This window comes from Lepidochelys kempii, chromosome 5 (genome assembly GCF_965140285.1).
Source record: "Lepidochelys kempii isolate rLepKem1 chromosome 5, rLepKem1.hap1, whole genome shotgun sequence".
Lineage (NCBI taxonomy): Eukaryota > Metazoa > Chordata > Testudines > Cheloniidae > Lepidochelys > Lepidochelys kempii.
This window is the reverse complement of record NC_136384.1, coordinates 116143313-116171307: the sequence shown is the minus strand read 5'-3', so window position 1 is coordinate 116171307 and position 27995 is coordinate 116143313. Positions and strand designations below refer to the sequence as shown.

Sequence of the window (27995 nt, the reverse complement as noted above, 5' to 3'; positions counted from 1 at the left end):
GCCGGAAGTCCGCGTGCTCTGACGTCAGCACGGAGCCGCCAGCACCCCGTTGTCGCGGGGATGGAATCCACCCGCGGCGGCGGCGCGCGCGCGTTGTGAACAGTGCCCTGTCGCTGACTCCGCAGGGGGTGGAATGTGACCGTTGGTGGGGGACGGGGCGCGGCTCCAACCGCCGTGAGGCCGGGCCGATGCCGGGCCGCAAATCCTCCAAGGAAAAGAAGCGGCGCCGCTCTCGTTCCAGCGGCCTCGAGGGGGGCTTGGGCGCGGGGAGCACCGAGGGGAAGCGGCGAAGTACCGAGTCCAGCTACGGCCTCTTGGAGGTAACGTCCCCCAGAGCGGCCGGGGCCCGGCTGGGCGAGTGGAAGCGGCCGTGCTCTGGAGGGGGGAGGCTGGGGCTGTGGTGCTGAGCGCTAGGCCCGGCGTTGAGCCGGGAGGCCCGGGCCGCCTGGCGGGGAGGGGCGCGGTACCGCCTAGGCGGGTGCTCGGCCTGGTTCCTGGAGCCCGAGACCAGAAGGACCCGGTGGGATCGACTCGTCCGACCCCTGCGTGACACGGGCGGTGGGACTGTCCGGCCCAGCTCCTGCTTGGGCTACAGCAGAGCCCCCATGCGATTAGACATTGCCAGGGAAGGGGACCCCCCCGGCCTCTAACCCGCACAGGGTGAAAGCGTCCCCCGGAGGGGCCTCTGCTCAATCCTGACTCACTGGCATCAAGGGGAAACGGCCTGTCTCTCCGTCTGAGGAAAGCAACTTTTCCAGAGCTGGGCTTGGAAACCCCCCATGGCTCTGCTCCCGCTTCCTCTGCACTCCCCAGATCTGCCCCACGGCGAGGGTAGCATTGCTCCCACTCTCTTTGGGGTGGCCGGACCTTGCCAGCTCCTCTTGGAGTGCTGGATTTGAAGCAGTTACACCAGTCCCTTCCCTTTAGCGTGCCTGCAGGCAGTTTCCTATGAGAACTACTGTGAAGTGCTGGCTTCAAAAAGAAACGGACACATCCTCATTGGAAGTAAACTCCTGAATCAGGCTCAGAAGCCTTTTACACACAACACGAAAATAAAAAGGAACAGACACGAATGTAGAGTAGAAAAAAGACAAACAAGATAGAAACCTGGTGAAGGAATAAAGTGCTGAAACTGTGTGGTGCTAGTCTGAAGTATTGGTGAGCTGCATAACTTTTCTCATGGGAAATTAGGTGCGGGACAAGTTTTAGAGGTGACCAAAATTTGTATATTAGTGTCTACAGAATTGCATTATAGGAAAGCAGTTTCATGTTTACTAGCTAATTTTTAATGTTTGATGGTAAGGGGGGCTACATGAAAAGAAATTTCTGGGGGAATCTCTAAGCCTTTACTGTATCCCATCACCCTGCCCAATACATGTTCTTGTCCTAACATTTACTCCACCCTTTCTTTAAAAAAAACTCGGCCCTCAAAATCCTGTGCCCAAACTGTTGTGTTTCAACAAGACATTTGTCATTAGCAGTAGTCTTACAAAGGTTAATTGTGATTAACTACGTCAGACATACCTGAGGAACATGTTTTTTGTGCTGCCAAACATCTCTCCCCTTGTTTTCCATTAATTTCAGGGAATACAGCAGCCCAGTTATAGCCAAGTGGGCAAAGTTTTGTTTCGTTTTTTCCAAATATATTGTTCAGATTATGTGGCGAAGTAGCTCTTTGCTTTATGATCTTTCAGACTGCTAGGATGAGTCAAAATAGCAGTCTCTTGAGAGGGATATTAATGTTTGGCCTACACATTTGAAGAGCATTCATGTAACTTTTACAATCTTACAATGTAAAGCACTTAAAGGTTCATAACATTCCAGAAATACAAGATGTTCATTTGTAATATTCTTTTAAACATTTTATAGTAAGAACCGTATTGTTGAGGCAGACACCATTGTAAAATCTTTCCTCTTTTCTTGACTTATTAAAGAGACAATTTCCATTTTATTTTTCCAAGTATTTTAATCTTTTAATTTTAGGAAATAAAATGTACTGTGCCATCTGCAGAAAAAGAGGAGTTAGCTGAAGAGCACAGCGACATAGAAGAAGGTGGACTGGACCTCAGTGTGTCACTAAAACCAGTTAGTTTCTACATTGCAGACAAAAAAGAAATGCTTCATCAGTGCTTCTGTGTCATAGGGGAGAAGAAACTGCAGAAAATGCTGCCTGATGTTTTGAAGGTATTGAAATATACTTAACTCTTCAGTACATGCAGGGCTGAACAGCTCTGTTTGCCTCAGGTCAGTCCAGTGGATTTCCAATATGTATATTACAGCAACCTACATACCTTTTGTGCAACAGTTATATAAAATTTTAAATTTAATAATTTTCCATTATGGTACAGTCGTCTGTTTTTATTTTTTTTTCACTCTTGTTCAGAGTCTTCACAAAGATGAGACATGAAACCATGGTGAAACTTGTCATTTAAAGATCCTATGGCAATACTTTTAGGAGGGATGGGCATATTAACCCTGATAAATTAAATTAGTCAAATGCACTAATTTTATTCTATTCCGCTAAATTCCTACTAGAATTCCAATTCGATGTGGTATTTACTTCATGTCTTAAACTGTTGCATAGTATTTCTATGCATTGTTAAGACATTGCTGTACTTTTAGTTATTGATACCATGCTCATCACTGTGGTATATAGAAATGACAGCATTTCATAGTTGGGTTGAAGAGCTGCTTTGTGTATAGACTTCTTAATATTGAGCTGACTGATTAATGAGACTTGATTTTTATATTTCTAAAACTGTTTAAATGTTTTCCTCTTTCTCTTTAATATGATATTAAACTCTTATATGGTATGGAAGGAAAACAAACACTAATAGAGCATAATTTTGTCATACCACAGCTGCTACAGTAAGACCTGACTCTTAATTTATTATTGGAACATTCTGTAGAATGAGTTCCTGGTGTATGTCATCTGCTTGAGCTCTGGGTTCCAGTCCTCTAGGTCACAAGTGAAAATGAATTTGGAATGTTATTCCTGTTTAAACTAAAGAAAACAAAAGCATACAATTTGATAAGACTAGCAGCCTCTGCTGAAGAAAACCCTAAAATTGAAATGTCTGTTGTCATGTAGGGTTAGATTAGTCAAGTGATTGATAGTACGTTTCCTCTTAAAAAACAACAATATTATTCTGGGAGTGTGCATCTTCTATTGTGACGTAAAAAGGTTAAAGGAACAGCTTTCCAGTCTGAGGCATTGACCAAGATTAAAGTAATGAGTTTAAAACAAAAGGCTAGACAGACACAAAAAACATACCTCATGTCATCCTTGAGGGCTGTTTGTTGCCACAGGGATTGAAGTACAGTAACAAAACAGTGTGTAAGCCTGTGCTGCGCCTGCAGTTCTAATGATCTGTGATTGAAAATAATAAAGATTATTCTAAAGGGACTTTTATCCTTACGAGGAAATATGGTAGCTAGAATTCAGAAACACAAGAGCTAGAAATTCCATGCACTTCAGTAATATGGACTAAATGGTTCATTTAACTACCCATGAAGAGTTTTAAGTACATTTTACCTGTATCCTCTTCTTTTTAAATCACTTTTCAGATCCTTGCCATCCTATCTTACTTACGTAAAAACTTGATGCCCCTGGGTGGGTCACTGGCAACAGGAATTGAACCCAGGACCTCTGAGCATAAGACTTTACTGCATGAGCTAGACGGTGCAGGTCTATTGGCTCTAATTTAAACTTCTTTGTGGTTCAGCTACTAGTTAGGGACAGAGTATGTGGAGTAAGCATGGTTTATGCTCATGGCTCAAGTTACCAGCGTCTCCTCCATAATGACACACTAGCTTGCACTTTGTTCAAATGTCACAGCCACCATAGAATCTACAAGAGGATTAGGTAACAGACACTTCATCTTTATATTTTGTCAGTTTTTATTTTTTTTATTGTTGTTAAATACCTAACTTTGAAAACAGACACACACATGCACCCAAGCTGTCTTATTGCTCCTTTGTAGTTATATGATGGCTGTGACATCTCAGGAAGGTGCATCACAGCAAAAAAGGAGCTGCTGTCTGAGTTGGATGTTGCATGAACTATATGAGAAGAACTGAAACTTTGAGTGAATTACATAATATCCCTGCTAGTTTGGTTAATGAGAACATGCGGCAGGTAGAGCTGAAATGGCTGGAATGTTCATGTTATATTTGCAGTTCGTCTTCCAAAGGTGGTTGTCTGGATCAGAGACAATAGAGAAGATCATCAGGTCCCAGCAAGAATTCAAAAGCCCTTTGAGGTGGGATGAAGAGAGAAAGAGAATTGTTTTTTTCAGATTTGGTTCATCCGCATCTCTCAATGATTTGAGATTCTTTCACTCTAAAGAAAACAGTTTAATTTTTGGTAGGAATGGAGGGTTGATTGTAGTTTGCATATATGCTTCTCCTCAGATATGTGGATTTTTTTGTTTTAATGTATTACTTCAATTTTCTTAGAATTGTTCCATGGAGGAAATCAAAAGGCTTTGCCTGGATCAATTAGAACTTCTATCTGAGAAAAAACTCCTGAAGATTCTTGATGGTAAGAACTAGTTCTTTATTTTCTCTTATGGTAAATTCTACAGATTTTGATCTTTAATTGTACAACAGTGCCCAGTTAAAGGAATCTACCTTAAAGATAGGTCTTTTCTGTATATCAGACTACTGCATCCTCAGAAATTTCTTAAAATAAATAACTTGAAAGGAATAAACTTCTAGTATTGTAAAAAGTTAATTATCTGGCTAAATATATTTTTCTACATACTTAAACCAAAATATATGTAATAAGTCAATAGCTCTTAAGTTAATACCTGTTGATAGAAAAATGTGGTTATCCAATGTCATCTGCTGTGATATAGCTAGGGTTGCTCAAAAACTTTGTCTAAGCTATTTTTGATGGAAAATCGGGTTTTTGACAAAACAAACTTTTTCATGCAAAGTGTCTTTCTATGGAAAACTGATTTTTGTCAAAAAAAAAAAAAAAAACCCTCCCAAAAGTATAATATTTCAGCACTTTCAAATTAACATGTTTTTCTTTTGCGTTGATTTGACATTAAACTGCCACCTCTAGAGCCCCTGCAATTTTCCTGTATGGACACAGTTTAAAGTTGAACTGATCAATACAAAATATTTAATTTTGCTTTTTCTCAATAAAAATTTTTCACCGTGAAGTTTTGAGTTATCAGACTTTCAACAAAACGTATAATTTTTCCATGGAAATTTGAAAAAAAAACAGATTTTTTATTTTCATCTAAATTTTCTGCAGGAAAACATCCTTTTTCTGACCAGCTCTCGATTATTGTTCTACTAAAGCGAAATTCATGGTTGTTGTATAGAGTCATAGGGTTAGAATGAGAATCTTCTCTCAACCCATAGCAACGGGCAGTATGGTGCTGCTCCAGGAGCAGACCAGGAAGGGAATTGACTGTTTCTAGCCATACTTCTTTACTTGGATCCCCATGTGCTACAGAGGAAAATAATTTGCTTTTGTTATGTATGAGTAGCAGATTCCATCCCCTGCTGTACCAGCTCAGCTGTGCTGGCTGAGGCATTGGGGTAGAGTCATGGTTTTACCTAATCCCCCATCTGGTGCATGAAGGTGTGTAGCAGTCCCATGTAGGCTGTTCTGTCCCCTGCTGTGACTCGCGTATGTAGCATGTGCTGGGAAGTAATGCGGAGTCATATTTTCTTGTACAAGCACTTGGGGCAAGCCACAGTTTAGTGTGCTGTTGTTGAGTTTTATATGAATGTGTTGCATGATAGGCCCCAGGGTTGACGTGTAGCTGTTCTGTGGCTGCATTCAAACCCATGAGCTGGAATAGTATCTGCAGCCTCTTTTGCACTCCATGCTTGGTGACTCCCCGGTATTAGATCCGTGTATTCACAGATAATACCTAGCTCAGACCCAGTGGTACCTTCTCTGGTCTGTCTGCCAAATTCCCTTCAACACTGGCTTGTTTATTGCTAACTTTTCTGTGCCAGTGTTGAGCTCCCCTTTGGTTGCAGGAGATGCAGAGGTCCACTGAGTGGGTGTTTCACCTTCTTGTGTAGCTCACTGTGGGGCTTATGTGATACAGAGAGCCTTGGATTGATTCTCTGAGGCTTTTCATTGCCCTTTACCCTTAGTACAATAACAAAGCTGGATTTTCATATTTTTTAATGGATAATCAAAGAATAGTTCAAACTAGTCTCAGCTTGTGGGCAGCAGCAGTTTCAGATATTGCTTTTTCTTTTGGGTAAATGTAATTTTAGAACATCTCCTTCAATTGGAAAAAACTACACTGTTGACTTCAGGTAAAATTAAGTTTTGCAAATAACTCTAAGCAGGTAGGAAGCAACCCTTGGCTATAATCTCATATGCTGAAATTTTATACATTCAGGTGAGACTGGTGCGGACTCTGATACTGATGAAGATGCAGATCGTGGTGGAGATAAGACTAGAGCTGAATCAGTCAGTCAGTGAGTAAAAAATAAACAAACTTGAAAGAGGTTTTGCTTTCCTCTACCTCGGTTCACAGTAGCACCAAAGGCCGCAGTACCCCCTCAGACTCTTACTCAAATGGCTAATCCAGCTGAAGCCAATATGAGTGGTATCATCAGGGTCCAACTCTGCAAACCTGTACTAACACTTTATCTGCATTGAAGACAACGTTGTATTGTAAATTTCTCTGAGACAGACCCTCATGTTGTTAGCCCCATCACTTTCCATTAAATAATTTCCTTTCCATAAATCAGTCCTACCAAAACCAAGCCATTGCTTTAATAAAAAGAAAGTTTAGCCATAGTGTGACACTAAAACAGTATATACCTTACTGGATGATGATCATCATGTGCCAAAATACTGCACAATTGCCAATTAACTGAGAAATTAACTACACGGAGATCTTCTAAGGGAATTGCATGAGCACTTAGGCCCTGATTCTGCAATCTCATCCACACAGATGGACCCCTGAACCCATGTACAGCCCTGCTGTGGCACTGTCCAGACAAAGTCCACCTGCACTAATCTAATTGTAGAATCAGGGCTAAAGAGAATCAGTTAGAATAGAAATACCTTTCATCCTTTTTGCAGAAGTTTGCATGAGGCTCCTTATCAGACTACTTAGTGTTTGTTGTAAGAGCGTAGTGGGTTGTTTTGTGTGCTACTTTGCATATTTAAGATGCCACTATAAAGAATTCTGATTTAGGGGAATATTTTTATCTATGCCTGTGTCGCAGTTAACATTAATACCCATTAGTACTTGTGTGTAAAAGTAAAACCAGGAAAATATATCATTTTCATCTTATAAGAATCTTGAAGCCCTTTACAAACTGTGAGCCTGATCCTGTGAGGTGCTGATCACCCTTTGTGATGTGCTGAGTGCCTCCTACTTTTATGGGAGTCAGTGAGTTAAGCACTTTGTAGTATCAGGTCCTAGATATGTCAAGCAGTCTCTTCATCCCTTCGTCCACCACTGGAAATATAGCTAACAGCAAGTGAAATGTTCATTAGGGTGAGGAGAGGATCCTGTTGGCCAAGGATCCTGAGGGATTATCCTAAGGGGAGATGTGGGGGGACCCTTGTTTTTAAGGTTTGAGCTAATAGACTGAGTTCTGCACACTTCACTATCTCAGAAAGATAAGGGCTGAATCAGTTCTGTCAGGATTCAGGATTGTAGTTCTATAGCTCAAAGGTGTTTCAAAACTAGTGTTCAAAGCAGGTAGTCATGACTTCCAGTCAAAATAAATTGAACAAAAATTTACATGCAAATAAAATAGTTAGTGACTTTAGGGGAAAAAACTAAGAGGAAAATTGTGTTGTCACTTAGAGAATAAAACAATAAAAATAAAAATGTAAAGGGGGGAAAAATGTTTTTTTATCATTATTAACTAGTGTTTATCTGAAGGGATTGCAAAATCCATTTGCTCATAGAGCATAGGAAGCTTTCTCAGGGGAATACTATTAACCTCCACAGAATCTAAACTTCAAATTTAAAAGGAAGGGATTCTTCAGCCCTTATGGTTGTGAAGATCACCTTCCAGACATGAGCCAAATGTAAATCAGACCACCACAGTGCAATCTTCCAAAGGCTGAAGACACTGGCCAATTTTTATTCTGACAAAAGGATGAGAGAGCACCAGAATATTCAAGCAGTCTTGTCAGTTTTCACTGTGGCTATGCAGGACCTTATGGGGAGCAGCGAAACTGACAAGAACCTTGCTATTTTCAACTCTGTGGCTGACAGACAAAGCTATGAGTAGCAGCAGCAGCATCACTGTAGTAAGTTCCTGAGGAAGAGGGTCAAAAACAGAAGCTGGGCATGCAGTGTCAAGTAGCAGATACCTCTGGCTTCTAGGGATGTAAGTATCATTTTAAAAGTTAAATGTTTAAATGATTAAAAATACGTTGTTTAAACAGTTAACCAATTAAGTGGCGGTTGCTGATCCCGCCGGTCAGCAGGGCCGGGGCTGGGCAGTGGGGCCACTGGGTTGGTAGGCCTGGGGTTAATGGCTCAGGCGGGTTAACTGGTCAGACTAATGCTTACCAGTTAACCGGTTAACCTTTTACATCTGGCTTCTGTGAAGGTAGAAGACCAAGGGAGGTGTAGAATACTGGAGACACCCACACCTCTTGCAGCAGCTAGTATACCTGAAAACGGGTGGAGGGGAAAGAAGGGAATCGACAAAGGTTCCTTTTCTCCCTTCTAGTAGTCAAAGAGAATTCTGGGGAGTTGGAAAACTATCAGAACTGTATACAAGCCACATGTTCCTTCAAAGGATGAAGTCCCTGAACAAGGTGCAGGCAGGCAGATGTGGTCACAATAGCTTTCACCTAAGTAGGCTTAACCTTTGGGCCAGTATGTGTTAAGTAATTTTTTCAAGCCATTTATAAATGAATACAAATTGAAGTTGAAAGCCAGTAAGAGCTTTTAGAAGACAGTGTTTCAGTCACAACTGTACCATATCGGGGAGTAGACTGCTTGAATATGGCACTCTTCAGGAAATAACAGAAAAGCTGATTTTAAAGTAAATTTAAAATTTTTCCAGGGATTATAAACAATGTAAAGCTGTGTAAGATCAAAACCAGTTCAAATAGGGGAATATATCTGTTTTTGGAAGACAGTCTTTTAAAAAAAAAAGACTCTCCAAATGATTTGCTGGGCAGCTCAGTAGAGCTTTTGGGTTGAAGTGACTTTTGTTTTATGTAAAACTGTTAAATTTTCTATATTCCTGAATTATATTAATGAGAAGATATTAAAGTTTTTTTTAAAAAAAATCCCACTTGTCTTCTCTGTTTTCATAGGCCTCATGGAGCTTCAAGCCCAGCATCTGACAAATTAGATGTAAATCAGAAATGGGCTAAAAACATGGTTTCTTGGCCCTTGGAGGAATATTTTGCTCATTCCACTTTTTGCCTTAAAAAATAGGAAAGCTCTTGCTTCTGTCTCCAAAAGTCTTATTCCAACTCTGTCTCCATTTCAGTCTGGTTGCCCACAAGTATATAGTGGGATACACTCAGTTGCAAAGTTTAGTTCTGGACTTCTCCCAAGTCCATTTGGAATTTGAATCAGTGGTTATAGTTTATAAGTGGCTATAGTTTGATAAAAGCTTTGTTTTATTAATGGATGCATATAAATCCTGTCCCCACAATGAAATGGAATACTGAATGTTTCCTCAAGCTCAAAATGTAAAAGATTTATGAAAATCTGTAGTAGACTCCATTAGTATGTAGAAAGCTCTTATCAAATGTAAGATATGATTGTTATCCTGTCATCCAGCCCTTTCATGTTGGAAGCCATGTAAAATCAGTCAGTATGAGTTGTGCATACTGAAGGATTACAGGATCAGGGCCAGTGTTTGCTAGGACCCTGCAAATTGCTACCCTAATACAGTACATGGGTTCCCCAAAAAAAAAAAAAAAATTGGTGGCCTCAGAATGTGGACACCAACTCTTGGTGGTGGCTGCTCTGATAATTTTTCCTAAAATTATTAACTTTAGGAAAATGAAACAAATTACAATGATTTGGACATGTAAATGTGCCTGTATATTATGTAGTTTTTTGCAGACTCAATAATAAAAATAATGTACAGTTCTTTCTATTCTTTACTGGACCTAAAAACAAATAACGTGCTTTGCATATTTTTGTCTTTTTTGTTTTGTTCTTTTGCTTTTTTGGTAAAAGGTGGATGTCTTTACAACAGTTCTACCCAGACTTTGCTCTTATTCTTGCGCTCAGAGCATGTCCCCCTCACCCTGTCAGGGAGTTGCCAAGCTCTGCAGCAGCCAGGAGCCACTGAGCTGCTGCGGTAGCTACAGCAACTGTAAACGGCGAGTCCAGTCCAGGCGAGGGAAGCACTGACTGGTCTCTCTGTCCCTACCTCCTATGGCCCTTCAGCAAGAGCCTGTCCTGGGGAAGGTGAGTTGGGAACTCACTGGCTACCTGCAGAGTCCCAGACTCCCCGAGCCCTGGTCGGGCGGGAGTGGGGAAACTGCCCCGGTGACCAAATGCTGCAACTGCCTCCACTGACGAGCTGTCTCTGGTGCTGCGCACACCGGCATCACATGTCTTCAGAGGTGCTGCTCAGAGCCTTGAGAAGGCTGCAGAGAAAAGGGTGCCGCAGCACCAGCAAACAGTGCATCTTGCTGCCCTTGGTAACAGCTATTAAGGAGCAACAACTGGGCACTGCAAGGTGGGTCTTGCTGCTTTGTCCCCTCAATCTCTGCCCATGCTTTGGAGGCTGTTGTGGCTGCAAAAAAATCTGCTGGTGGCCACGTTTGAGAAACACTGCCCTAATAGATCTGTTCCATAACTTCAGAGCTGTGTGCAGTTTCTTAACATGCAATTGATCAGATCTTTAATATACTATTTACAGCACTGTTTGTTTCTATGCTGCTGTTCTACAATACAACACCATTAAGCCAAAGGATTTGGGACATTCCAAGGTTTTTGCTAAATGAGGTATAGTTAATTGAGGAAGACAGTCAACTAGTATTTGTCTACAAAGCTGGCTAGCTGTTTCTTCCCTGTGCTCTGAGGTTGAGAAGTGAGTTCTTCAGCTGCTGGTCAGTCCCCCACTTTGCTCTCCTATTTTCCTTCAGCAGGTACCGATTCCCCAGTTTAGTCCTGTAGTAGGTTCTGCGGGATTGTAAGAATACTTTTTTCCTGGGTATCTGCGGGCTGCAGAGGACCCAGGTGGTGGTCCCACAACATCGTGAAGAAGCCTGGAGGTCTTCCAAACAATGTTCTTCCTGAATGGCCTTCTCTGAGTGTGCCCCGAGTAGGCGTCTCAAGCTATTCCTTGATGTATCACTGCGTGTGTTGGTAGATGGGGGGCCAATATACTGGATACCACTAACTAATAATCATATATATTCCATATGTGTAATGCAGTCAAGTTATCTTTGCTGTGAGAACTCTAATATGTGTGGGTTTTTTCATTGCTGTGTGGAAATATTCAGTGTAACATGTTTGCTTTTAATCAGTACTGCTTACAGCCTTTTGGTCACCTTACTCTCATGGATGCAGTTTTCCTTTGGTTTTGTTTAGGAAGCTTAAAAGTTTGAAGATTTCTTTTTGTTTTAACATATTTTGCTTCCAGATACAGGACTGCACCCAGACATGTCCTCAGCTGGTCTTTATCCCCCTAGGATAGGATGCTGAGCTATACCATTTGGGACACTGGTACTGCTAGTCGCATCAGATATGAGCAGCACTATTAGCACCTGTTGTCTGTTCACTGGTATTCTATTCATGTTCTTAAACTGCACCCATCATCATGACATCAGAGCTCCTTCCTGTAGTGCATTAAGCAGTGTGTCTAAGATTTGTCACATGCGGTTCCTCCTTTCATGTGGATTTATATTTCTTTTGGATTTTTATCTTTTTTTTAATAGGTGTGATGTGTTATTGATGTTTTAGGGATCACCCAGACCAGTAAGAGGTTGTCACTTGCTCTGTAAACTTCAGGTGCCTTAACACTGTGTTGCTATGGCTCAGATCTCTGACACGAGGAGCCTATCTTACAGCATAAGGTCTCACACTGGCTTCCCTTAGCCTACTTACTCTTTGCAGGGTGACATCAACAGGCCTTCCTATCCTGAGTCTCCCAAATCCATCCTCCCTGAGTTCTTAACTACTGGACACTTGGAGTGTTTCCCCCCACAGTTTGTCACCCTGAAAGGTGTGATACCAGCTTACTTTGGCCTTCCTCACAGTTTGCACAACGGAGACTTACTTGGGGTAAAAATAAACAAAAAGGCTTATTTAATAGAAAAATCAGATTCAAAGATGAAATGCATCATGTACAAGTTATGCAGAAAACAAAGGCTCAACCTCAGTCTTTACACTTCTGTATTAGATAAAATCCCTTTTCCGATACAAGTTACTTTGCTTTCGAACAATTTCCTAGTATACCTCATAACTGTAGGGGGGAATCTAGCATTTCACAGACAGTGTCCCCCCTCCCTCCTGCCGATGAGGTACCCTGCTATATTTTGTACAAGTTGGAGTTTCCCGACAACTGATAGCTTCGTCCTTGTCCAGGTAGATTCAATTGTGGTAGGCCAGTGGGCAGGTCACTGAAGTCAGGTGATAGTTTGCCAGAATGGGATGTAGTTTTCTAGCCAGCCGTCAGTGGTAGAATATTATGTTTGCAGATGTTGGAGTGTGACAGCATAGAGCTGGGGAGGAGTCAAAGAGCATTTGTAAACTCAGGACTGACTTGACCAATTATGAGTATGTCTCTTCAACCAGAGGAGACTGTACTGTGACATAATTTGGAATTATTTTCTTCTGTCAGTCGGTATAACCTCCATCTTGCTTTGGTTTATGTTCAACCAGCTGTTGCCAATACCTACCTAACTTGATGACAATGGTGGTGATGTGATGCTAAATTGTATATAGTGAGATGCCTGCCCACACTTTGGTTACTTACGAAATTTATTCAAGAGGCCAAATAACCAATATCAATCTGGTTTATTGCTGTAAGCCAATAATATACTACAAGAAAAGGGTTCTATATGATACCAGTGTCTGGGGAAGCAGTCTCGTGCAGCAATGTTACATCTGTATTACAAGAAGATGCGATCCCAAAGTTACACCTTTATTTACATGTCACTAAAATCAAATCCATCACTTTGTCCCAGTTCCTTAACTTGTTCTGTTTCTTCCTTATCTTGGTTTTGGATACTAGCATTCCAGGTACTGGCCTGTGAAGTTACTTCTCTAGTGTGTACTAAGACATAGGGTGAATGCATCTGGATTTCGACAAGTTTCCTATCTGCTTAGGCCAAATGCTTGCTTCAGCAAATGCAAGGAGTTGTGGGATACTTAGACTATTGAACAGAGTTCTGGTATCGGTCAGTTTAGGCTATATCATTGTTACAGTATTTATGTTTAATGTTATTGGTTCTTAATGCATACTTATCTGTAGGTGTATGATATGGATAATACATTAATATGCTGGCTAGCATGGATATATATACATATTAGTCAACAGTTTTCTTACACTGTGAAGGATGAATAGAGCTGTATGTCATCTGCATGTTGTTGGCATTTGAGCCCATGATGTCTTGCCAGTGGTTATATGTAAATATTGAATACAACTGGAGACAAAAAAGATCTTTGTCAGACTTGGCAAGTGAGTGTGTCTGGTGGTACAGGTGCAGTTTTCCATCACTATCCTTTGGGTGTGTCCTTGAAGGAAGGACTCGAACCATTTTAGTACATTTCCCCAGGATTTCTGTCACTTCTGTCGTGGGATAACTACATTTCATGATCAGCTGTGTCAAATGCTACACAAAGCTTCAGAAGAAAGGATGCATGTCTGCCCTCCATCAGTTGACGGGAGGATATCTACCATCTGCATCACTAATGCCGTTCCTGTTCTCTGTCTTGGTCTGAGTCCAGTTGTATGCAGTCTAGTATATTGGCTTCACATCTGTATTGTGCCTGGCGTTAGATGCTAGAAACATTTATTGCATTGGACACACATCATTACTAGCATTTAATATTTTGAAGTGCTTGGGGGAGAGGGAAAAGCATATGCAGGTGGCAAGAGGACAAATAGGAGTGGGGAGGAATGTGCAGGCGAGCAGGAAGCTGTACACAACAGAGGAAGGGAAAGGGAAATAAAAAATAAAAGGATTTAGACCAAGAAAATACTCACCAGATACAGCAGCTCTTGTCAATCAGATGAGTACTGCCTCCAGATAAAACCATATCCAATGTTGAGGAGGCTTGAGCTTCTGATCTAAGGAAGGAAAACAAAGGAAGACCAGGGAATTTTTTTTTTTTTTAAATGGACTCCTATTTCTAGTTACTGGTATGACATTGTGCAAAGAAGTTACAGTAATCTCAGATCTTTAGATGGACCCTTTTATTAGTTCATTTCCTTTCTGTTCTCCCAGCATGGGTGGTGGAAGTGCCTTATCTGGTTGTCCGGCACAATTCTTTAGTGAATTGTGGATAGTAGGCACTATCTCTGATATGCTATACTTTTATAATTTTCTTTGAGACTCAGTACACTGGTGTCAGACACCTATCCCTGGCCCTGATGTGCCCCATGTAAGATATTTAACCAGCTTTCATGACAGTCAGATTCTGTAGACTCTAAAGTGGTCACTTAAAAAATAATTATAGAGTACTTATGGTTGCAAAGAAAGAAAACTTGCCAAATGGAAGTCAAGTGCAACTGATGCAATGTTGTCTTCCACAGTTCACAGACTGCCTGAAATAACATGGGTTGTTGAGTTTAATGATGGCATTTTAGAGCCAATTATTCAAATAAGGTTGTTGTGCAATTGTTCACCTAGCTTGCATAGTTTCTACATTTGTGTGCACAAATCAGAATGAGTATCGTGCTTGCTCCCCCCGTTGTTGTGGTTGTTGTGATGCGGTGTACAACAGTAAGTTTACTAACTACAAATTTAGTTGCTACCTGAGGGGCTTGTTCAACCCTGGATGTTGATGCAAATCTCCCATTGTTATCTGAGGAGGATCTGTTGTAGGTTAGTATAGTATAGGACCCCTTATCTTTGTGATCATAAAAAAAAAAAATTTGTCCTTCACAGAATTTGACCCCTCAAACTGTATGAAATACATTCTTTTTTTCTTAAAGGTTCTCTCTAGTATAGTACATTAAATTAACTTATTTCCAAGACAAGTTGTAAACTAGAAAGTATGATAATTTGATAAGCAGTTCAAGAATTTTCAGTAACACAGGACTTGAAGCAGATTTGTTTGTGAACATAGGCAGCATAAAAGCTGTAATCAATGTAATATCCGTTGTTTCTTTTTACTTTGTAATATATAGAACACACGAAAGCAAGGCTTCTGATGCATTAGTCTGACATTCATAGCTCATTTTGCATGTATCCAAATTTACTGAGGTACATCCTGTCATTCCGTTTAATGTTATGCCCTTTCTAATGCAAAATGTAATAAAAAGTATCTTGGACTTTCCATTACAAGACAATGTCAACCACAGGGATTTTGGTAAATTTATGAAAATTTCCTCCTTCATCTGGTTCAGAAACAGTTGCATGTTGCTATTTTTAAAAATGAGCATTGTCTCTTTTACACAAGAAGCTCTCTTGCTTAACCAAATTTGTAAATTTGGGTTGCAATGTTTAATACTGTATATAATTTTTGAAAACTAAAGAACTATCGGTTTTGATTATGACTCTAATACTAGTTAGCCCCCATGAATTCTTGATTTTCTAAATAGGACCCGATCATGCAAATAATCCTGAGCATAGTGCATAATGCTGGTAGGGACTATACCTAGTATTTCCAGCAATAATGTTTAATGTGTTGATTTTTATTAGTAATTCACAGACCACTGTGATAATACAGAAGACTTGTTCACTGCAATTAAGTTTTGCATGCAAGAAAATACAGTTCCTCAAACTTAGGCCCTGGATTTTTTTTTTTAAGGGCTTCACCTTGTTTTTAGATTTTATATTCACAAACCACATGCACAACTGCACAAAAAATCCATAGATGTCTAATAGCCTGTTTCTATCTGTTAATCACAGAGACAAGTGATTGAAGGGCATTGAATTACAGCACAGTTAATTGCAAGTACAAAAATGCCTGCAAAATGAGTCTGCTTCTCAAAATCAGGCTCTGACTGTTCTTCTCAGTGTGTACCAAGGAGAATCTATTACAGTGGTTCTCATTCTCTTTGGGCACTGAGAGCCCATGAATCAGGTTGCATTGCACACAGCCTAGCCCAGCCAGAGCTGCAGGAGTCACTTCTGTGGGGGTGAGTGCACACTTGCATACACCCTGGGTTTCTCTGAACCCTTCCCCTGAACACCTTGGGCTTCCCATGCAACCCTTTGACATATTTTGTGTCTTGAAACCTTGGTCTAGTAAGTCAGATCAGTCTGGAGTCCAATTCTGTAACATAGCTAATGCTTATTATTTATTTCATCTGTCGTCATCCTTTTGGTGGGGGAGGGGGAACAAACCTCCTTCCCTGATACTTCTTCCAAGAAGAATATCTAAGATGATATGTATGTATTAATTCTTGTCCTGTAAAACTTGATTCTCTTACGTGAAATAGAGAAGGAAATCTGGAATAACTGTTCAAGCCTTGCCAAGGAAAGATCAGTGTGGGAAGCCTTTTACTACCTTAGAAGGAAGCCTGTAAAGTGAAACTCGGGGCTTGTCTACGCTGGCAATTTACAGCACTGCAACTTTCTCGCTCAGGGGCGTGAAAAAACACTTCCCTGAGCACAGCAAGTTTCAGTGCTGTAAAGCACCAGTGTATTTAGCCACGCCCCTTGTGGAGGGGGATTTTTGTAGAGCGCTGGGAGACTTTTCTCCCAGCGCTCTGCCACGACAACACAAGCCACATTAAAGTGCTGCCGTGGCAGTGCTTTAGCATTGTCAGTGTAGACTAGCCCTAACAGCCTTAGGAGATGAGCAGCCTAAAAGAATTAGGCCAAGGTTTTCAACCTTTTTTCATTGCAGACCCCTAAAAAACTTCAAATAAAGGTGTGGACCAATTTGGAAATTTTAGACATAGTCTGCAGACCCCCAGGGATCCATGGACCACCTAATTAGGTAAGCTTCATTTTGCAGCTGCTGTCAACGGCAAGCAGCAAAAGAGGGAAGGTGTTATTGTTTTGGTAGAGAGGGTCCTTCCAACCTTCTATTTAAAAAAAAAAAAATGTATAAGGTGGAATAGAACACCACCCAAACAAGGGAGAATGGCAAGGAGACCCAAGAGAAAAATGGAAGTGGAGGGGCTAATGCACCAAAATTGGAAGGGTGAGAGGAGGGAATCAGCTGAAAAAGGAGGGCAGGAGAGAGCTGTGGCTGACTTTGAAAATTAGCACTGACTCCCTCCTAGAGCATATCTCCCTGATTCTGACTGCTTTCTTTCCTAACAGCCAGGAGGCACAGGGAACTCCAAACTTTAGTTGCCACTTGTTAGCCAAGGTCAATATGGAAAATGAGGATATGAGACCTGCAGCCACAAAGGCATTGCCTTAGGGTTAAATCCAGCATTATCTCCTGCTCCCCGCACGTGGGGGCTGTACTGAGGTGCTCCCCACTTTTATATCGGCTTTTGGCTGCTGGGTGTCTGCTGTTTTACACCAGTGTAAATTAATAGTAACTGAATTTGGCCCACTGTCCTTATGCAATTGAATTCTTTTTATTAAGAAAATAACCAAATCTAGACTGCTCGGCCACTGCTTGGCCACAAGATGGTGTATGACACCTGCTTATTAAAATCCAGCTGGTGAAGTTTCATCAGCAATCCAGTCAAACCCAACCTTTTATGATAAAATAAAATGCACTGTAAAAGATTTGCCTTTGGGACCCCCAATTTTTTTGACAGCAGATGGTCTTTACAGCAGGGATGCTTTTTTTTTTTTTTTTTTGCTAAAGCAGTTGATATGGTCTAAATATCAGGGACACATTCTACAGCAGGTCTTGCTACATGATTTCCAATTTACAGAAAAGTCTTTATTTTTTGTTAGGTAAAAAGAAATGTAGATATTTCTACTACTTGTACTTAAAACAAACTGCATAGTTAAAAATAAGGGTAGCTGTGAGGTTGCTGACAAAGGGGTGATTCTAATTCTTGAATGAAATTTGGCTTTAAGACTCAGGGCAGCAGAAGCTTTATTACTGCAGAGGTGACACTGCTTGGCATCTTTCCCCCTGGAAATTATTTGATTGTGTCAGAGCTGACCCTGCTGCTTGCCAAGGAGTAGCATTGCCATCAGCAATGAAAACAGCCAGTCAGCCTCTCTCCTTGGCAAAAGGGAAGAGTGCAAGATTTTGGGTTGTGTTTTACCACCACCAGCCCTCCCACCCACCCCCGGAGGCTGGGGCAAGAAGGAATGAAAGTCTGAGAACCTGCTTAATATGTTTAAAAGATCACATTAAAGCAAAATTAATTTTCTCTTAGAATTTCTGGTTTTAGATATAGCATCTAAGAGCTAATACAGCCTGAAATGTCTGACCTTCTGGAGACAAGCAAAAAACATAGAATCATAGAATATCAAGGTTGGAAGGGACCTCAGGAGGTCATCTAGTCCAACCCCCTGCTCAAAGCAGGACCAATCCCCAATTTTTACCCCAGATCCCTAAATGGCCCGCTCAAGGATTGAATTTACAACCCTGGGTTTAGCAGGCCAATGCTCAAAACACTGAGCTATCCCTATGTGGGGGAAGCATTTGGGTGGTTCCTAGGATAAGAGAAGCTCACATAAACAAACTCCCTGTTCAGCATAGCTCTTTCCCCATTTGGGCTCTTTTCCTTCTCATCTCTACCCACTCTTCCATCCTTCTGCTGGAAATGGAGAGCCCAACAGAACTGAAACCTTGGGATTTGGAATAACATTTCACCCAGCTTCAGCGGGTAGGGAAGCATACTAGAGAGAGGAGGGAAGCACACGATCCTCGCCCAGTCTCTTGCAAGATACAGGTTAAGTCAAAGTGGGTGTGTGCTATCGAGCCAAACATTCAGTTTTTTGCGTAACTATTGCATCTGTGTGTGCAAATGCCTAGGCACCTTCCTAAGCATTTGTTTGCATAATTGTGATAATTATATGCATGTCTTTGTGTACAAACTTGTGGGACAAATGGAGGGCCATTCAGAATTGATTACAATGTCTACAACTAGCGGGGAAAGTAGCCGTCAAAATAGGTGTACCCTCGTTTGCATCAGTGTAGCAAATTTGGGCTGGTTAGAAATGGTGTACAAAAGGAAGAGATTCCCTTCCAGTTGATTTATTAGCCTGACATTCTAAACAGAAACACATCTGTGGTTATTTAATAGAAAAACAGATCTGCAGCCACCTTGTTAAGAAAGAACTTGTTTAAGGCCATAGTTGAAAAGGAACTAAGTCTGGAGTATTGAAACTTTGAAATTAGAATATGGTAAGATCTGTGGTAGTGCTATCATTTTTTTTATGGTTCGATTTAATACCTACAAGCAGGCTGGTTGCTTTGATTACATGTTAATGTAATACATACTACACAAACTTTAGACAAGAAAACAGCTGAGGGATGAAATTGGGTAGATGAATATAAAATAATTTTACTGCCAAAATGCTCATTAAACTCAACAATTGGATTCTCTTGATTTCAGGATCTTGCTGTAAGCAGTGTCTGCCCTTTTCAGGTGCATCTTACAATCTCTCATTTATACTTCCCTGCTTTGTATAAAAAATGTCATTTGAAAACTGTAGGTAAATAGCAGGCCACAAACATATGGTTCCATGGCTCTTAGGCTATTTTTTGTTTGCTTCTGTGCAACATGAAGCAATTCCAGGGTTGACACCTTAGCGGGGGAGGGTGTATGAATCTTAAAATTAAAAAAAGGTGAATCTTTTAAGGTAGGGGAAATAGATATTGAACCCAGGTCAATAGTCTGGCTGAATTTGCTTTTTAAAAGCAATTCTTCAGCGGTAATGTTAGTTTCTCATGAGGGTGAAAATAGCTACTTAATTGCAAAAGTAAACAGCAAATATCCCTTGAATGCAACTGAAACTAGATTTTCTAAATTCCTGCCTGTGTGACAATTTATGTTGCATTTTGCAAATAAGCACCCCATATTGGGAAGATACTGCCAATTATGATTTTTCATTTGTAGGACCAGTGCAGTGAGGATAATTAACTTTGATCTTGTATGTCACTGAGGAAAGCAGAAAAATACCCTGGGGTTCTAAAGTGCTTAAAATGGTTATAAAAGTATATGTAAACTCTTGTTGGCCCCTTTCATACAGAACCTGTCTTACTCAGGCTATTAACAAATACTGTGTGCTAGTGTAAAGGAAATGTTTCTTTGAAATAGCCCTCTTCACTTTATATAATAAAGTGTGCAAATTAAAATGTGTTCTCGTTTGTTTCCAGACAAGACAACAATGTAGATTCTACTTCTTCTCTGAGGGAAGACAGCAAACTGGAAGGTCTGGAGTCAAAACAGGGTATGTATTGAGAAAGCTGAAGTCTTGTGTTCTTGGCAGTGACCAGTTTCAACAGCCAGTGACTGTCAGCCTGGATACTTGAACTGGTGGTAATAATAATAGTGACGCATCCTCAGTGGAATCAAGACATCTGTGCCACCCAGACATCTGTGCCACCTAGATAGTACAGAAATGAAAAAATGATGAATCACTTTTTTAAAGAACAAAACAAAATCCAAAACATGGGCCTAATTTTCAAAAGTGCTGAACAATCAAAGTTCCCATTGATGCTCCAGTAAGACCAGAGTGTTCTTTTGAATGACATGGGGGCATTTGTTGCCTTCATGCTGAAATATTGACGTTCAAAAGTCTTCCCCACTCTTTGTTTTTGCACTGTACTCATAGTGATCTGAAGTGGCAGAAGAGAGTTTGGTGAGTTTTATATATATTTAGACCCTACTAGTGCTGGATCAGTAGACCAGGATCATCTTAAGAGCCTCCTGTTTCTTCCCTGGGCTCCATAGGAAAAAATAAAAGGTTTTGGGGAAATGTATTTTTATCATGAAGTTGATGCTATCTTTTCACTTTGCCAGTCACATACATTCAGTATAACCATTTGCAGCAGCAAGAGATTAGGTAAATCTGTTGTATAAGCAACTAGCCATTCATTGCTCTTCCTAATTCCTCCAGAACTTCAAATCCTAATAACATAATAGTAACTATCCTGAAGTAGACTGTAGGTCCATCGTTAACTAGTGGGGTGAACTGACCAAGCAGTTTTCAGCAGGAGCAAATCTTCAGATCCATAAATTAAAACAAGTCGCTATAAGCAAAAAACAAAACCTTTTAAAACCAACCCAAATCCTGCCTCAGCCTGGGGTCCATGCAGTTCTCAGTTCCTGAGTGTGGAGTCCTGCCTTCTTACAGGCATTCTTCTTGCTCCCTAGCACATATTGTTTAAGCCTCTTCCCTGAGCCCAGGTCCAACGGCAGGAGAAAGGATGGCAATAGAGTTTTACTTTCAAAATAAGCAGCTGCCTGATTTCTTCAAGGCTGTGTGGCTTGTTCAGAGGATCTGCAATCCTGGTTCCCATCCCTCTCCTGCCCCTCTGAGTTCTGCAGGACTGGAGCTCTTGGTAGCTAGGGGAGCATTACTGCAGCTCTGCAGAAGCACAGTTAATAACTCAGCTGTGGGAGAAGGGAGTGTAGTAGAGGGGAAGCAAGACTGCAGGCCCTCCCACTCTCCGACTTCTCACTTCTGGCCATCCAGCTTAAGAGGAACTTTGATCATTTCTCTCTCTTTGGATGCAGATCATTCTAAATGATCACCTTCCTTTGGATATCTAAAAGACAGCTGCTTCTGTACTTCAAGTGCAAGCTGAGCAATTGAAAGTAGAAATACAAACAAGCCAGCATTTGGTGTGATCACACCAATATGGCAGCTTTTGGTAATCAGGTGGGGACAGATGAGCCTTCATTTTCTGTAGCCTCCAGGAAAGAAAGGTACAAAATCAGCTTTTCATTCTGGTGATTCTAGTGTCCTCTGTTTTTTTAGAACAGGCAGAAATGCATTGGGTTAAGCATTCATGTACTGCTGTGATGGGCACTGGATAAAATACCAAGACAGTGATGTACTTTTGATTCCCTACTGTACATTGGAAGCTGCGTTTAAGCTGCATCAGCTCCTGTTTTAGCTCATCCATTTCATGAACACTGCGTAACAACTGCCAGTATTATTTTATACATGACACTAGAATTATAGCTGCTTCTATCTCAGCCTGTTTATTTTCATTTGTACTTACTATACATTGTAATGTCAGAAATAACTGTCAAATCAGTAAATGCTTCAGATTCTCATAAACTGTATTCCTCTTATGAGGGGCCAATATTATCTGCTTCCAGCAGCTTTTATTTCACAATTCTGAGTCCTATCTCAACAGCTTTTCAAACGGTTTATTATTATTATTTTTTTTTTTGAAGTAGCAAGTGAGGGGAATTAAATGGAGGGAGGAGGTAAGAATGTCATAACAAAAGCTGCAGAATTGTTAAGAGCAGGATGCCATGACTTTGTGAGAAACGCTTTAAATATTGCTTGTTGCGTTATATGGAGTGACCTCGGAATTGACAGATTTCCTGCAGACCTCTTCCACTCTTTCTGTCCTATCTCAGGGAATTGATGACTGCTGCAGGTGATTGCTTCATTGTCCTTTTTTATGACTTTATCAACCACGGTATCATGATGGCTTTGGGCAATGACAGCGGTGCTTCTCAAGATGTTAGCTTTAAAGAGCTTTTGAGAATATGGGCATAAATTGTAAAATATAACTTAGTAATCATTCTTCTTCCATGCTGGAGCCTGTGATGCTACAGGAAAAAAAGGTAGAAGACAAAGCAGACTAAGCAGAAGTGAGTAAAATATGGTTAAAAAAGGAATTAAGTGTGCTGAAATGAATTTCACAACTGTAGCTGAAGGAATAAGTACAAGTTATCAAAATGAAAAAGATAATGAGAAAAATGCCATCTGAGACTTTTATTACTGTGTAAAATTACAACTGCAAAAGAGGGAAATGAAGCTCATCGGCTAATTAAACAACATTTGTAGGCCAGTGGTTGTGTGATTACTGTGCATTGTGCTGCAATGGAGACTCCTAATTCTGGATAGAACCCAGGACAGCCTGTACCTTTGAAGGCTGGGCAGCTCCCTATTCTATACAGATAGTGGGACAGGAATGAATGACCCAGTTTGTCAGTAGCTTTCAGGTTTTTCCACCCGCTCCATCTGATCAGTTCCAAAGCGAAGATTGGCAGTAAGGATGAGCATGCTCAGAGTTTAACTTCTGAACTTTGAACTAGGCTCCTCAAATACAGTATGTTTTCTTGCCCCAAGGAAATGCAGTCCTGTTGAATAAGGTGCTAAGTAAATATGGACTGGTGCTTTGTAGCAAGACAGAAGAATTTCCATTCCTTAATCTTAATAATTCCCATTCCTTGTCTTTCTGGGAAGTTAGTTAGCAAGATTTTGTTCAGAGTCCACTCATCCCTTTCTGTAGGCAGGGAGAGGAGAAGTGAAACTTGCATCTGAGGTGGAAATGCAGATTTTGAGGTTGCCATGATCATAGGCATTTTAGAGACAGGGCAACTACCCCAAACACATCACTTCTGTGGTGTTGAAGACTTTAGTAGGGGACTGATGGGCCTTATATATTAGTGCTTATTGCAAACTCTCCATGTGATGTTGAGGATTAGAAGAGGACACATTTTTCATAGAATTAAATTGTTTTAACCAATATAACCAGTTTTTACTCCAAAAAAAAGTCATCATTCACCTAATAAGTGCCACAGACCAAAAATCCTATATATCAACGTGATCAACAATGCTAATCTCCAGAAGCAAGAATTTATAGGGATTTGACCAATTTTCCCATACCTGACTAAATTTATGATGATCTTGATCCTGAAAATGTGTAGCTGTGTACACTTTACATATCATATACTGTTTACCTGTTTGTTAGTATGCTTTTGCATCCATGTTCAGTAGCTGATGTTACAAATCTGGGATTGCACATGTTGAGTAGCTAAGACCTCGATTCACGAAAGCATCCCTATTTTGGATAGCACTTAAGTCCCGAATAGGGACTCGTGTGCTTTCTTAAATCTGGGCCAAAACTCCAGAATTGAGGATGTGTATATTTCTTTTGAACTCTTTACACCAGCACTCAGGTTTAAGTTTTTATTTAGGGTAAATAAAAAGCAGCTGGCTATCTTAAATATGCCTCTAGTGTTTATAAAAACAATTTAAGGAAACTTATTGTTGACTAGGTAGTTGGATGAAACACCATTCCTCCTCTTTTTTTTTTTTTTTAAGCAAGGAAAGTGCATTTATTATATTTCTTTCTTGGTGTTCAATATTGATTTTTCATCCCCTCAGGATAACAGTTATGTCACAAAAGCCAAGAAAAATCTGTTTTTCTAAAGATTTTCCTTCCCTGCTCATAAGCAAATATGCACGCATCCCAAAAAACATTTCTTTTAAGCGTTTCATAGAAGGGGTAGAGTTTTCTAATGCATTCTTTTACTCTTAAAAGGAAAAATTGATCTCTGGCAAAATTTGTTGCTTCAACTTATTTTGGATCCAGAAATTTTAATTTGTTGTCCATATCCTACCTGTTAATCTTCACACAGAATTTTCATTGAATGAAAAGTTCAAGGGGAATATGGCCCTTTATAGGTATGGAGAGTTTTTCAGTTCTCCCTCCTGTTTTCCAGAAATGCCTCTCACCCACATAGCTGTATTCTTGTGATGTGGTGTACAACCAACGGCACCGAAATATGAACAAGCATTTCTAAAGACAGACTTCAAAAATTTCTTTTCAAAGATGTGTACTGTGCTGTTATTTGAAGAGGAAGGGAGAATGGTTCATGTTGGGACTAAAACACATGCTTTCAAGGGAATTGTCATTAGTATTTAGAAGAATGATTAGCAAAATCCTTTCTGTAAGTTTTGCAACAATAAAATGTGAGCATCTTGAGGAAAATCCCAGAGATACAAAGACAATTAGTTAAAGGCATCAAACCCTGACTCCCTGCTGTATTAGACTACATTATCAATATATTCTTTATAACCTGAGCTTTAGTAAAACTCAAATTGCCTGGTGTCCAAGAACAGCAATTCACAAAGGAAGTACTGCATTGGTTTCCAGTATATCAGTGGCTTTGTTGTTGATGAGCAATACTGGCAGATCAATAATACTTCCCAGCCTTGGAGATTTGAGGTTTAGGAGCTAAAAGAACAGATGGAGAAAACTAGTGATTCTTAAGTCATCCACAGAAAGGAAACCTTTTTAAACCAGTTGGCAAAAGGCTAATTTAAAAAAGGGAAGTTTAAAAAAGGAAAATTACTATGGTATATAGATGTTTATATCCTAATGCTGATATGCTCTAAAACTATCATTTTGTTTTGTTACTATACAGTACAGGAGCTTACTGTATATGAATGTACCTTTTACCTTGTATCTTCAGCACACAGTGAAAAGTTTTTATTTTTAAAATGCATTTCTTTAAATCTATAATTTCATTTTTTAAGACTATTTATGAATTAGCAGCCTTAACTATTGTATAATGACCCTACCAGGAGCCAATATTAAACCCTTGGAATCAGTAATTTTGCCATTTTGTTGCAATAAATAACAATATTTATTTTAAGCAATAAGCAATATTATCAGAGCATATCTAAAGATGAAAAATGACACCCAAGCACCAAGTAGTTGCAGAGCCAAGGTGTCAAGAGGGATAGTATCTCTCACTCACAACTTCACCGTAAAGAGAATCGGTGATGGAGGTTTTGCCAGTTTTACTGACTATACTGCTTTTTCTAATTAAACTCTTCCTAATAAACCTCTGCTTTTAACGAAAAATAAAAATCACCAGCATTTCTTTTATAATTTTACTGAGCTGACCCAAATTAATCTGAAATACTTCACTAAAAGGCTTAGATAATTGTAATGTATGACTTTTTTTTTTTTTTGCATCTTCATTGGCTTTGGTATTTTTTCTTTATTGTAATTTATAAAGTAATCAAAGTATTTTTAAACTGCATTTTGAGAATTAAATTTACTTCTAAAATAATCAGTCCCAGAAATTCCCCACATCAACTTTCATTTTGTAATGCAGAAGCTTCATTGTGATATAAAACCTTATGACATTTTTAATTAGGAAAATAGATCATGTAACTCCATATGATGGAATACATTTTTCAGGCACTGCTGCTTTGGTATATTGCATGTTTTTCTAAATTGGAATAAAAAATGCATTAAAACTTGTCTAAATTAGATCAGTCTTAAAAGTTGGGGGAGGGAAAAGAGGAGGAAATACTTGCCTATAATTTATAGATGGTTTTTGTCATAATCTGAATCTGTGAAGAGAAACATTTTTATGCAGAGGCAGTTTCTAAAATGAAAGGTAAATTTTTGTTAGGCTCCCTGCACTGCATGGTTATTTGTTACATTTGTGTTACAGGCAAGGGAGAAGATAGTGATGTCCTCAGCATAAATGCAGATGCATATGATAGTGACATAGAAGGCCCATGCAATGAAGAGGAGAGTCCAGATGTGCCAGAAAGTGCTGTCAGAAGTGGAGCTGGTCAGATAGATGACCTTCAGAAGGACATTGAGAAAAGCGTGAATGAGATACTGGGGTTGGCAGAATCCAGCCCAAAGGAGTCTAAAGCAGCAAACTTGACTGTTGCTCCATCAGAAGATGTTCAGCCATCAGCACAGCAGCTGGAGCTCCTGGAGCTTGAGATGCGGGCCAGGGCTATTAAGGCCCTGATGAAGGCTGGCGATGTAAAAAAATAGCCCTAAGCTTACTTCATTTTAATATTTTTTTATATTTGTTTTGAAGGGTGTGATGTCTGTTCTCTTCAGTGCTATAGTATGTTTGGATTGGGCATGACATTCCTCATTCAAACCCTTTTGAGTATCCTGACCTGTGGCTTAAATTGTTGATAGTTGGTTTTCATTGCCTTTGGCATGCTGCTTCTGTGACTTATACAAATGGATTGGTTTGACACTGCACTAGATCAGTGTCTCTTTTTGCTGGGTTATCACTTGACGTGAATCAGGAAGAAGTCATAGATCTATGCCAGGATGCTGGGTGCCTTTAATAAAGGTTAAACGAACACCGTAGGTTCTTCATAATTCCTGTAGTTAGCAATTAAACTGCTAATTTTTTTTTCCTCCTGAACTTTTTAGCAATTTAAGTAACTTGATTTGCATGTGCTTCTTAAAAAGGTACTAGTTTGAGGAGGTCTTCTGTGGCATGACAGTACTCATATCTGCTTGCAGCACTCTGTGATACGATTTGAGATGTTTATTTCTCATTGGGCCGCAGCTTTTAGGAATATAAATGAATTAGTTAAAATTGAATGACAATTTACTTTGGGAGATTAAAAGCATGCTTCATTTTTAGAGAGCTAAAATTGCTAAGGAAAATTTTTTTCAGTAAGCAATCTAAGTTAATTGTTGTTAGAGAAAGTAATTCCAGTGACAAACTATGCTAGTAGGTGTTTTTATACTGCTGGTCATTTTATTTGGCTAGTCTCCTCCCACAATTATTTTATCATGTACATCTCAGCTGAAAACAGGAAAATGAATGCTTTGTTTTTCTCATTGTGAGATTTTGTTAATTCAGCACATCATCTTGTGAGATTGGATAATGCAGCGAATCAGAAACTGTGTAAAGATTTCTGATTTTGAGCTCAAGTTTTTGATATTTAACTGATTTAATCTTTTCAGATCCCCTGTAAATAGCTTTCCAGAAAGGTGGTATAATTTATTTTATGCATTTTTGTAAGGATTCAAAAATCATAAACTCATTCTTCATTTTAAGGATGTTTATAAATAATTGCTTTTATACAACTTGCTTTCCTATTATTTGGTAACTGCGACAAATTAATTTTGATTGTTTGGAAGTGGTGCTATTTTTATAATTGAAAGTATATTTAAAAGAAACTTTTGATTTTGTTACATCCCAGGTCTGAGTCTAATTCTTGTTAAATATTGTTAAATAAAATAAATGGTTCATTA

The 27995-nt window shown here is 39.8% G+C and overlaps 1 protein-coding gene across 3 annotated transcripts; it reads left to right on the top strand.

Annotated features, from left to right (window-relative positions):
* Positions 1–2: 2 nt before the first annotated feature.
* CAAP1 (caspase activity and apoptosis inhibitor 1) lies at positions 3–27995 on the top strand. 3 transcript variants are annotated; one of them, XM_073345537.1, is made up of 7 exons: positions 3–320; positions 1984–2184; positions 4459–4543; positions 6381–6459; positions 20361–20434; positions 22783–22818; positions 26428–27995. In XM_073345537.1, the coding sequence occupies exons 1-7, from the start codon at positions 189–191 to the stop codon at positions 26763–26765; spliced, it is 945 nt and encodes a 314-aa protein (XP_073201638.1). In that variant the 5' UTR covers positions 3–188; the 3' UTR covers positions 26766–27995. The 3 variants fall into 3 exon arrangements, with proteins under 3 accessions (XP_073201638.1, XP_073201637.1, XP_073201639.1); XM_073345536.1 differs by having other exon boundaries at positions 22768–22818; XM_073345538.1 differs by lacking the exon at positions 22783–22818 and having other exon boundaries at positions 4–320.

Coding starts and splice junctions, on each gene's coding strand:
- CAAP1 (XM_073345536.1), top strand. CDS start 189: ATGCCGGGCCGCAAATCCTCCAAGGAAAAGAAGCGGCGCCGCTCTCGT. Junction 4,544..6,380: donor ACTCCTGAAGATTCTTGATG/GTAAGAACTAGT, acceptor TTATACATTCAG/GTGAGACTGGTGCGGACTCT. Junction 22,819..26,427: donor ACAAAGCAGACTAAGCAGAA/GTGAGTAAAATA, acceptor TTTGTGTTACAG/GCAAGGGAGAAGATAGTGAT.